The sequence below is a fragment of the Onychomys torridus genome, chromosome 6, assembly GCF_903995425.1.
Source record: "Onychomys torridus chromosome 6, mOncTor1.1, whole genome shotgun sequence".
NCBI classification, from domain to species: domain Eukaryota; kingdom Metazoa; phylum Chordata; class Mammalia; order Rodentia; family Cricetidae; genus Onychomys; species Onychomys torridus.
This window is the reverse complement of record NC_050448.1, coordinates 74,458,193-74,471,146: the sequence shown is the minus strand read 5'-3', so window position 1 is coordinate 74,471,146 and position 12,954 is coordinate 74,458,193. Positions and strand designations below refer to the sequence as shown.

The window sequence follows — 12,954 nt, the reverse complement described above, 5'->3', positions numbered from 1 at the left end:
TTGTTACTCCAGTCCTAGGGGATCCAATACCTTGGCCTCTTCAGACACAGATATGGTACAAAAATATATGTTTAGGTAAAACACTCATACACATAAAAATAAATAATACAAAATTCTCCTCAGACTCTTCCAAAATATTGAAGAGGCAGAATCTTTCCAAAGACCAACTACTACAAGAAAAAACAACTTCTCTATAAGACTATTCTTTATGAGCACTGACAAGAATGCCCAAGTGGGGGTTGGAGAGATGGCTCAGAGGTTAAGAATACTGACTGCTCTTCCAGATGTCCTGAGTTCAATTCCCAGCAACCACGTGTGGCTCACAACCATCTGTAATGAGATCTGGCGCCCTCTTCTGGCCTGCAGGGATATGTGCAGGCAGAATACTGTATACATAATAAATAAAATCTTAAAAAAAAAAAAAAAAAAGAATGCCCAAGGACACTAGCAAACTCAACAGTACACAAAGAGGCTCCTATATACTGTGGCCAAGTGAGATCTATTCCTGAGATGGAAAGATGGTTCAACATATGAAAATTAATATGTTTATACATGGTTTTGACTTACCAATTACACCTTAGTAAATCTAGGAGAGAGAAGAAAATGGCCTACAGCTAAAATAGGATATTCATTGCCATCTAGGACATTAACAAAGCAAAGGAGAAAAACCCATGTAGTGGGTAGCTGTTCCAGCTTTGACATGGAAGTACTGCCCCCATTGAGGCTTCCAGTAATTGTCATGCCTACCTGTGGCCTGCCCCAGAGGCAAGGCCAAGATAAGAGCCCTTAAGACCCAAGATCCAGATGTGCTGGCTTTCTTGGTTCCTGGTAATCCTGGATGTTGGATGGTAGACCAAGCAGAGTTCTCTAGAGAACACTGCTGGACTGTACTTCACCTCTCCCGGACCCTGTAACTTATCCCTTTACTTGTTGTAAGTAAAACCCCCAAAATAAACCTCCCTTTTAACTACATGGAGTTGCCTTAATATTTCCACCATTAAGCCCATACAAACCTTTCACACGATCTAGAAAAAGCACCAAGCAAAGTTAAAAACTCCTGATTTGGATTCTTCAATGAAGTAATGTGAAAACTATCTTTTGGAATACCAGAGAATTATCACATTGTCTCCTATGTCCAATCCCAATGCACACATTGGCAAATGCACACTCAAACATATATACCTGTACATGAATAACAATCTCTTCATGAATTAAAACAATAGCATATTCTCAGACACACCACTTGTAGAACTCCTTACCAAACCTTATCAACAAAGAATTTACACACACATTGTCATCTTTAGGCAAATTCAGAGCTACATATTACTTTGACTTGAATTATATCTATTAATATAGAAGATTTATTGAACCTATATTGTTTGAACAGGATGAAGAAGACTGATTATTATTTCATGATTCCAAATCATAAGAAAAAATCAATGCCTATAGGTTTTTGGTTCAACTAGGAAAATCATAGCTTCATGCTTCTAATACTAGACTAACACAGTGTTGATGCCTCCACCAACCCCATGGTTCAGCAGTGAATAATTCAGGTAGACACACTCACTCCAAGCTCAACTTGACCAATATCATCTCAAAAACAAAATGGAGAAAATTATTTTGGCTAGTTTTGACTTGCAAAAGCAAAAGGGAGGATACAGACACAGAGTGATTTGACAAACATCTCTGAGAAATTGAGAATGTAACTGGGGGTTATGGAGTTGACACTTTTCATTCCTAGCATTATTGAAACTATGCAGAAAAGTTATAGTAATGATGCATGAAGTCACAGCAGAATGTTCACAGGAGTCACAGGAGTGTCAGACTCTTTTCATGGGGGCTCACCAGGACTAATTTTTATATGAGATAGAATTACTTTCCATAGAGAAAGAAACAACAGCATTGGAAAATAAGGGTAAATAGTCAACCTTCCCCGGCAGGACAGCACAAGGTCCATTTTACTTTTCTTAACTACAAACTCTCTAGTGAATCATACACCCACCCACATATAAAATGAAAAATGAAACGAAATCCATTCTTCACTTTTGCAAGAGGTTCCAAATGGCAGCTTGGAATCTCCAGAAATGCCTTTTCTTTTTCCAAATGCCGACTTGGATGCAGAAACATTAGAGCCTAGATGTGGCTGTCTACCTGTTGGTGTCAGAAGCCCCCGGGTTCTCAATGAAGGTGGGCAGAGGTGGTTGGAACTGGACTTGTATGCAGCTGGACCCTCTGGTTTGAGTCATCGATTGCTGTGTGCATTTGTGGCAATGTGCAATGAGCAGCTAGCTCCTCTGGTCTCCTCCCCCTTCAAGATAGATGAAGATATATGTATATGTGTATGCATGTATTTCATGTGTATGAGTGTTTTGCCTGTACTTATGTATATGTACCATATACATGCTTGGTGCCCACAGAGGCTAGAACAGAGGTAGGGTCCACTAGAACTGGAGTTACAGACAGTTGTGAGCTACCATGTGGGTTCTGAGAATCAAACCCAGGTCCTCTGCAAAAACAAGTGCTCTTAACCACCTAACTTTCTGTCTGGCCACAGATGAAAACGTTTGATATGGTGGCATGGCGTGGCCTAATGTGTTTCAGCTGTCAACTTGACACAGCCTAGAGTCATCCCAGAGAGTCTCAGTTGAGGGATTGCCCACAACAGAGGGGCCATGCTGCGGCCATGCTTCTGTGAGATAGTGCTGATTATTGATTGATGTAAGAGGCTCCAGCCCATTGTATGTGGCATTCACTATCCCTAAGCAGGTGGCCAGTGTCATCTAAGAAAGCTAGCTGAGCATGAGCCAGAGTCAGAGAGCAGAAGTCCTGCAGGGTTTCTGCCTCTGGTTTCTGCCTCCTGTTCCTGTCCTGACTTCCTTCAGTGATGGACTGCAACAGTAAGATGAAATAAACCCTTTCCTCTCCACGTCACTTTTGGTCATGATTATTTATCAAAGCAACAGAAAACAAAACAGGGCAAGCTGTTCCGTAAGAACATTTTCTTCTGGGTCCCTTTCGAGTTTTACCGATTGTCACCCCGGGTCCTGTTTACACTCAGTACTTATTAAGACACAGTCGTGTGCAGGGCCACAGATGATTTGACAAGATAGTCGTCCAACAGGAAGAGAAGAATTTGCAAGGATAACAGCCCCAGTACAACTGGGGCACATCATCTGGGAGCCTTCCTTGAAAAGGAGTCTGAGGAGTCACATTGCCACTCCCTGTCCTAAACACACACACACACACACACACACACACACACACACACACACACACGCACACCGCCATCCCCTATTGAAACTGTAGGGCAGAGATTCCCTTCCTGTCTTGTTTTTCCTCTGGTGCAGCAAATTGAACCCAGGGCCTCACCCAGCCCTACCACTGAGCTATATCCCCAGGCCTGGTTCTCCTCTTTTGTCAAGCGCCCTGCTGCTCAGAACACCCTGCGTGATTTGGGGGAGTGTAAAGACCTGGGAGAGCAAGAAGTGTTCCAGGCTCCTGGTGCCTGGGCTGAGGGGACTTGAGAGGCAAGGCTCACCTGGTTCAAGTGTGCGGCTATGAGCGAGGGTTCCCATAACTTCGAGTTTGCGCTCCCGGTGCTTTTCTCCTTTTTGGGGGCCATGCGGAGGGTGGGAGGTGCATTGGCCTCCAAACAGGGCTGAAGCCCGGCCTGAGCGTTCCCGGCGCCGTGGTAACCGAGACCACGCCCACTTCCTGAACGGATCCTGCTCCCTTCCCCCAAACCGGTTCCTGACCTTCTGGTCAACCGCTTCCGTTTCCATAGTAGCAGAGTTTCCCAGGTGCGGCCGCTAAGTGCCAAACTCCAGGAACCCCGGGGTAAATTTGATGATTTTCCAACGTGACGAGCTGGCCTCCTAACTTCTTTGATCCATTTCCTTTCCCTGCTTCTCTTGGGAACCGAGTCGGGTCCGAATAAACAATGTGTAGAAAACTCAAAATTACTCATCCAGGCTTGCTCCACCAAGATTTCTCTGGTCCTGCCAACCCAGTATGGAAAACGACTGCCCAGTCAGCTCAGCTGGTTTTCAACCTCTAATCTGATGGACACCCTCTCTGGGAGCTCAATCACTCCCCTTGGCTTCACCCCTTGTCTATTTCTCTATCTTCTCTGCCTAAACAGCCCCTACAGAGCTCGGTTCCAACCCCACTCTCCTATAAGGTATCCGGGTTAGACTGAGACCTCAAAATGATGACCATAACAACCAATGTTGATTTGTGCTAGTAATTGAACCCAGGTCCCTCTGGAAAAGGAACAAACTCACTTGACCACCCAGCCATCTCTCTGGTCCCTAATGTTACTTTATTTTTACGTGTGTACCTGTTCATCATGTGTGTGCAGGTAGGTACACATGAATGTGGGTGCATGTGCACGTGTACGCGGAGGCCAGAGACCCACCTCAGGTGTGTTTCTTTAGGCACCATCCACCTCAAGTTTGTTGAGACAGGTTCTTTTACCAGCATGGGGCTTGCTGAATAGGTTAGGCTGGCTGGCAGTGAGCCCCAGGGGTTCAATCCACCCATCTCCATCTCCCCATGGCTGGGATTACAAGTAGATATCTTCACAACTGGCTTTTTAACTTGGCTTCTGGGGATCGAACTCAGGTCCTCATGCTTGCATGGCAAGTACTGTACCAACTGTGTCATCTCGACCAGAATTAGTTATTATTTTTCTTAAGCTTCCTTGGATGAGGACATGCAAAGCTATCACCAAGCCCCTCCTGGTACCTAGGGTGACTTTATTATCCTCAACCAGACAAGGGTGGTAGGCCCTGCTGCTGGTGGCCTGCAGCTATACTCTGTCCAGCACATTCTACATGATTGCTGCTTTCCACACTGTAGACATCTTCTGACCCTGTAATGAGGAAGATACCATGAGGGCTTGGGCCATGCAAGGATTACTCGGTATCCTTTCAGACTTTGAATGGCTCCCAAAGCCTGTGTATTAGGCTTTGGTCTCCAGATGGTGGCACTTTCGAGAAGTGGTACGAAGTTAGGAGGTGGAGCCTAGTGGCTGGAAGTGGGGTCTTTGGGTGTGGGTTGTTCCTCTTTCTGTCTTTGCTTCCTGGCCACCAAGCCAGAAGCAAGAGTATTCTGTCTCCTGCATCCAGTCACTATATTCTTCCCCCTTGTCACAGGCCCAAGTGACCATAGAGTAAAGTCCCTGACACCATGTGGCAAAATACATCCTTCCTTCCTATAGATTGCTTATCTCAAGTATTTCTAGCATCTCAGCAATGGGAAGCTCCTCGGTCAGTGATGATATCCAATCACTGTTGTCCATTTCATCAGGTTTGCTGATGGTGTTTCTCTTTAACTCATTCATAATTAGTATGAGTTGAGGAGCATATCTTCTCCCATGCCACTCCCTATTTCTTTCTTTCTTCCTTTCTTTCTTTCTTTCTTTCTTTCTTTCTTTCTTTCTTTCTTTCTTTCCTTATTTATTTACTTATTGGATACAGATAATGAATAAAAAGCACTTCTCAAAATAATCTGTAACAAAAAAATCATTAGTACTTACAATGCTTGTATTGTATTTCCTGGGGGCAGGGGGCATGTATCAATTCCTGCAGCATTCACACACCCTGTATCTTGAAGCCCTTTCTCTTTGTCCCAAGACTAAATTGATTGATGCATCATGATGTCAGAGGAATTTGCTAGAGAAGGGTTTTCCTGAGGGTCTCCATGACAACTAGTGAAGCTATCACTCTTTCATTCTTATAACATTTTCTCCAATATTTTTGTTCTTTGCAAACAGTTTCTTAATGGTACAGGATAAAAGCTGTTTTGTATACTTGCTTAAAAAGCAAAGGTGGATCTCTTGCAGATTGATGACATCATTCTAAATCTTGGTTATATTTCTCATAGTTGAAGCTGAGAGAACTGTGCTTTTATGAGTGAAGTAATAAAACATTTACTGGCATTTAAGTTCATGCTGCATTTAAAAACTAACTACTGTTTATATGTCATGTCTCACTGCTAAATTGCATCTCTTCTTGAGTCTGAGTGCACACTGCAAAGTAAAACTCCCCACTTGCCACAGTCCAGCCAGGTCGTTAGCAGATGATTAGCAACATAGGAGGTTCCACGTTAAAAAGGGAAACAAAGAGAGAAAAACGGAAAAGGATACTTTAAAAATAAAATTGTTATTTTTAACTTGTAAAGAAACAATCAGTAGATTTTTTCTAACAAGCAATAACTATACAACCCAGTTTTTGAAAACAAAATTGTGCATGCGAGTGCTTTGGCTGGATAATGTTAAGTGTACCACATTTGTCCCTGATGCCCAGGAAGGTCAGAGGAGGACATCGGATCCCCTGGAACTGCAGCTGCAGATGATTGTGACCAACCATGTGGAGAACTTGCTCTTGTCTTTTTGCAAGTGCAACAAATGCTCTTATCGCTGAGCCATCTCTCTAGCTCCAATCCTAATTTTAGCAGCAATGAAGTGTTTGTACTATTTATCAGCATAAACCTGATTTTTAAAAATAAAACATCACCCTTTTTTAATTCTCACTGTAAGAGTCTGATTTCCTAACCTTCATTTCCCATCCTTAGGTGTGGAAAGGCGACAATTCTCATTAACAGGATACAGTGGAATTATGTATTTTTGGATGTGGGTTGGACCCTTAAAACCATTTCCCATGTGTTGTTTGTTCAGACTCTTCCCGAATCTGCCTAGATACTCTGACACTAACGTCCTTGACTGTCTGAGTGGTTGCTGTGATACAGAGGTCTCTCCCAACCTTCCCCCCCCCCCCCCCCCCCCCCCCCCCCCCCCCCCCCCGCACCTAACAGATTTTCTTGGACTATTAAGTAGATGGACAATGGCTTCTACTTAAGCTTGGAAAACATTGGGTGTGCTGCCATTTGGGGTTTAAAGAATTCCCTTCTAGTGGAATCTTTTATGGTTGCCCTGATAAGGTGCTACCAGAATAAACTGGAATATGGGAGGGTTTCCAAAATTGACTTAAACAATCTCAAAGGTTTTTATTACAGAGTGCCTTTTGGTCAGTCTTGGCCCTGCTCGTTATTCTAGGGAGAGTGGTATTCTAGATAATTTATGGTGCAGAATGGGAAGACATTCTATGGTAACCAAATTTATAGGAGATTTCATCATGGAATTGGTCTGTTTAATCTCAGAAAATAGGTGTGAATGACGATGGTCATAGTTTAAAGAACCGAAGACTATTCAGCCAATAGGAGGCTTTGCCAAGAGCTGAAAAAGTAGCATTCTCATCTGTCATACATTTATGAATTGGTATAATAAATTGTTTCCCCCACCAAATATAAGTTGAAAATTTCAAGCATATACTTTACTACATAAGGTTTCCCATATGGCAGTGGGTAACACAAAACTATACTATTTGGAGAATTTTTTCTCACATTGGCAGGGGTGCTCTTGGCTTGTTTGATTTAATATTTCCAGTAAGATTTTGTACTTAATATGTTTAATTTAAGGACAGCCTACTTCTGGGCTGGGCTGTTTCCTTGGGGTACTGGGCTTGCAAAGAAAATCATTTTTGTTCAGTCTTATGCTTTGATCTTAGAGTGTTCAGTGAGCTTACTCACATGGAGACTCAAATATACTCCATTTTACACTTGACACGGTTAAGCCAGCTGTTGATAGAGCCAATATTTCCACTGTGAAGAGGTGACTTTAGGAGCTATGCAATGAGTCTCATCTGAGCTAGGGTTCCAGGTATTCAGCATCCATTACAATCTTAAGATATCTATCGATTTCTCTAGTTGGCATCCTGTTTCCAAGGGCACTTTACTTTCCATTGCAGATGTGTTTATACCATGCCACCTATGCTTCTAATATCCTAAATAGAAAACTAGAATATTTTGGATTTTATTATCTGTAATGCTGAGGGCTAGACTTCTTTTACCGCTATCGTCCAAAACATACATACGGAGGGTATTACACCTGGACCCAAGGGTCAGCATTAGCTTCCCAGTCAGTCTTCAGAGCAATCCAAAATGTTGACTTTAATCTTTAAAGCTCCTTGTTGTTCAGTCACCAGTTACTTTAGGTACTGCATCTCTCGCTACATATCACTGTGGAGATTCAAATCAGCTGCAGCTCTTGCTGTTCACAGTCCCTGGTGGGTTGTGGGCAGCCTGGGAGCAGGACCACTTTCTAAAGGACTTCCCTAAGAACCCTCTACTGTGTCAATGATAAAAGCACTATTTTGGAATTTGCAGCTTGGGACTTGAATGTTTTGTTACATAGCTGTAAGTCCATAGGACTATGATTAAGTGCTGCTGATTTTTATGTGATCTGTCGTGAGAGAGTTCAGGACACCAAATCTAGTTCTTGATGAATCAGAAAATAATAGTTGTGCATATTAAAAATAGTGCTAACATGCATCTGTTTCATATTCGCTAGTGTGGGATTTTTATTTCTAGTGTTCTCCCACTCTAGTTTTCCTTTGAAAAACTCATTTTCAGTATCTCCAGTGAAGGAATTTGTCCTTAATCCTGTGGGGACAGTTTCAAACTCCATGATGCATGCTAAATCACTGCTCCAAGTGCTTGGTGCTGTGTTTGATTAATGTTTTATCAATGTCTGCTACTTATAAACTCTACCATGTGAAATAATTTTATGTTTTGTGCTGTACGAGGTTCAAGAGCTCTGGTTAACATGACTGTATTTTAGTGACGTTCTACATCCTAATAGACTGCACCAATTCCCATTATGCCAGGCTGCAGGGAAATGCTCCAGGAAGGAAATGTGATTGGTGACAGGGCTTCAAGGAACTGATAGTGAGATATGATGGCTTGCCGGAAGTGAGTTCTACTCCTCTCCTTTCTCTCCTCCTCCCCTCCCCTTTGTCCCCCTTGGATTTTTTTTCCTCTTCCTCAACCTGACTCCCATCCAATCTCAAAAATATAGGGTACTACTCAGAAGGTGTCTGAATAATCCAGAGAAACACAGCTCTGTGATCTTGCAAATATTAAATGCATCTGTACATAGTTAGTCTGATTTTTTTATTTTTCATAGCTAACTAACTTTATATCTTAGTATGTATGACAGTCCTTGTTTCTATGAGTTACTCACTTTTTCTGCCTCCCAGATGTTGTGTAACGCTGTGGTATTGAAGGGATCCAGTCAAAGGCTACCTGTAGTTGTCGACGTGCCCACACTTGTTCAGTGGGACCATATTGCTCCAGTTCCTTTTCTATCACAAACTCACAGAATACTTGCCTGTCCAGTAATATTTTTGTGTTTCCTCTTAGATTCCTTCTGCTCTCTTCATATATTATTTTGAATCATATTCATCTTTCTGTGAGAAAATGCATTATCTGATTAAGTAAAAAAACTGTGTCATGATTCATCCTTATTGTTTTTCACTAGAAGGGCTTTTTCAGGGGTCAGAGGAGATGAAGACATACTCACCGTGGTTTTAAAAATGTTCAGGTTGTGTGCCCTGGAGGCATCGAACCATGGGAAGAAGGCGATTGGCCATGCAGGTCTGGTGTTCAGAGCAGGTCAGATATGGGAGAACTACCTCCCATGAAGGAAGCAGTTGAAACTGAGTGTGATGTCTATGCCAGGAGATCAGGGGAAGAGGTGAGCAGGAGCTAAGGCTGCGCATTCAGCAGCAGGCTGAGGCGGCAAGGAAGAGGATGAGCCTTTGAGCAATTCTGTGTCTAAAAAGGTCATGGCATTCAAGCCAAAGGCAGAGTGGGGGTCTTCTTAGAGCCAGGGAGTGGATGGCAGTCCAGAATGCAGTAGAGATGTAGAGTAAGACCAATACAAAGAATGCTCACTGCATCCCCAGAGGCAGCCAGCTTCGCTTAGTCTTTGAGAACTGAGACCTGTTCTTTTGAATGTGGTTTCCATGTTAACTTTGCATGTTTCTGGGCAATCCTTAAGAGCATATTTAAAAAAATATAGTTTTAATCTTTGATATACAATGAATGCTTTAAAACTTGTATTTCATGGCATAATTTCAGCACATATTATTTTTGTACTTCAAAAATGTAAAGTGTTAGATAGCAGTCCGCACTGGCTTCTGTGTGAAGTATGAGAGGGTGCTCACAGCACTGGTGTCTCAAGGTTTTAAGATGCTTAAGTTGGGTTTCCTCAAATCTTGAAGATTTATTTCTGCTGAGGCTGAACTGGGAAGGAAATCAACCTATTGAAGTCAACTTAATTATGTCTTATGATGACATGAGCATAAAAAAGGAGGGAGCTGTACAATATTTTTTAAATAATTTTTTTATTCTTTGAAAATTCCATCCCATCTCCCTCCCTCTAACTCTCCTGCATCCCCAGTAGCTCTCTCTTCCAGCTTCGAACCCCTTTATTTTCATAACCCATGGAGTCCAGTCAATGCTGCTCATGTGTTCATGGCTGCAAGGTTTTCCACTGGGGCCTGTGTAACCTGCCAGTGGCCACACCCCAGAGAAAAGTGACTCTTCCCTCGGATAGCAGCCACCAACTACCAATTGTCCCTCAGCTAGGGGTGGTGTGACTACTAATCTTTGCTGAGGGATGTTCTGTATGTCAAATGTGTTGATCTGATTGGTTAAAATAAATAAAGTGTTGATTGGCCAGTAGCCAGGTAGGAAGGATAGTATAGGCAGGACAAGAGAGAAGAGAATTCTGGGAGGTGGAAGGCTGAAGCAGAGAGAGGCTGGCAGCCACCGCCATGACAAAGAAGATGTAAGGTAATGGTAAGCCACGAGCCACATGGCAAAGTATAGATTAATAGAAATGGGTTAATTTAAGATAGAAGAAGTAGATAACAAGAAGCCTGCCACGGCCATACAGTTTCTAAACAATGTAAGTTTCTGTGTGTTTACTTGGTTGATTCTGAGCGTCTATGGGCCTGGCAGGTGAGAGAGATTTGTCCTGACTGTGGGCCAGGCAGGAAAACTCTAACTACAAATCTTTGCTGTCAACTTGACTACATCTGGAATGAACTATAATTCAAGCTGCTGGGACACTCCTGTGACAGATTTTCTTAATTGGATTGTTTGAACTGGGAAGACCCACCCTAAATCTGGGCCATACCTTCTGGTGGCAGCTCAGATAAAAGGACACAGAAGAGGAAGATTTTTCCTCCCTGCTTGCCCTCACTCTCACAGATAAGTTCATTTATCCCATTCACCCATTGCTGAGGATTTTCTTTGCTTGTTTTATTAGAACCAACTTCTTCAGGATCCCAATGTAGACTGAAGACCAGCAGCTTTCCAGGAATTATCCAGGACTTCAGCATCTATTTGGACTGTTGAGCTATCTGGAATGAACAACTGTTCTTGGCCTTTCTGTCTGTCTGTCTGACTTACTATCCCTGGAATTTTTAACTGGCTTATCCTTGTGCAGGTCTTGGAGATTATACAGTAATAAGGGAAAGGACTCTGCCTTGTATGTTTTCAGATGAGTTCAGGGGAAGCTCTATATTTCAATCATCAAACAGTTGATATAAACAAAGAAGAAGAAGAAAAGAAAATAGTTGGTGTCAAACATCAGACAGCAAGGAAGATTGTAAAACTAGAGCCTGTCAATATACACACTTTCTGCAGGCAAATAGAGCTTCCATGGGTCACGTGGTAAGGGAGGCTGCATTCTGCATGGTGTTGTATTTCTGAATGAATCTATTCAGGTCCTCTTCCATTTTCTTAAGGGAGCCAACTGCTTCTAACTTTGCCTAACCAAATAGCAGCATCATTGACTCCTGGGTTTCCCCTCTCTACTGTGTCAAACAAAATGTAATTTCACTGTCTTCTGACCTTCCTGCTCTGCTTTTGCTTTGTGAGTTGTTTTGACTCCCTTAGCTTCTTTCTTAGCATGGCTGCAATATTTCTATTTTCCTAAAAAGTGTTTCACTCACTCCCATTTTAAGATTTTTATGATTATTTTTGTATCAACATATGCATTTCACCTGAACCTGCTGTCTTAGTCCTTGAGGATGGCCGCTCTTCCCTCACCATATTTTGGTTTAATAATCATCACCAATTTGTTTCATTAAATAAACTTATCTTTCTATTGAAGTTGTTATAATAAAGCTCATGTTATATTGATAGCCACATTCTCTTTTCTCTCCTCTTCATTCTTGTAGAGGTTCGAAGCTCCATTACATGATTATCTTGGTTTCTAAGACACCTCTGAATAGCAGCTGTTTAGCTTTCTCAATCCTCCTGACTAAAACTCAAGGAATCAAATCATACATTCAGAGAGGTACTTCATGGGGCCAACATTCTAGTGGCCTTTCTCCTATGTCAGTCACACCCTACACCCTTGGTAGTTGTGATGACCTTGAACAACCTTAGCCTCTATTATTTCTTCATGAAATGTAGACAATCCTGTTTTTAGCCTATGTTTGCTGTGACTATAGTGGTAGACACAACTACTCAGAGTAGCCAGTTGCCCATATCATGCCCTTTGTAAACATTGCCTAATCATTCTAAATAAACTTTAATTTGGATTTCTCTAAATGGCTAGAGCTATCACACACTTTAAAAATATTTATTGGTCATTCATTTGGATTTGTTCATTTGGGAATTCTCTGTTTGGATCATTGGCTCAGCTACTGATTGGAAGGATTGTGTGTGTGTGTGTGTGTGTGTGTGTGTGTGTGTGTATACACGTGTGCATGCACACATTTATTTTTTTGCTTTTCTTTGTGTATTCTAGGAATTAACTCCTGTTTTGAAGTATGTTTGCAATGGTTTTCTCCTATTCATTAAGCCACCTGCTCATTCTGCTAGCAGTTTCTTTTACTCAAGAATTTGCACTTCATGTAGTCAATTTTTGGGGCTGTCTGCTGGGCTACTGGGGCTCTAGTCAGAAAGTTCTTGCCAATCCTATGTTCTAAAATATTTTCTGTTAGCAGTTTTAACATTTCTGCTTTTTAAAATTAAGCCCTTTAACCCAGCTGGCATTGATTTCCATGCACACTGAAAGAGGTGATTTTCATTTCT

The 12,954-nt window shown here is 42.1% G+C and overlaps 1 protein-coding gene across 1 annotated transcript in view; it reads right to left on the bottom strand.

Annotated features, from left to right (window-relative positions):
• The window catches only part of Spag17 (sperm associated antigen 17), a 235,607-nt gene extending 231,985 nt beyond the window's left edge, over positions 1-3,622 (bottom strand). The window contains exon 1 of the mRNA XM_036191366.1: positions 3,539-3,622. Coding sequence (XP_036047259.1) covers positions 3,539-3,622 — 84 coding nt within the window. The remainder of the gene's footprint in view (positions 1-3,538) is intronic.
• Between the last annotated feature and the right edge of the window lie 9,332 nt (positions 3,623-12,954).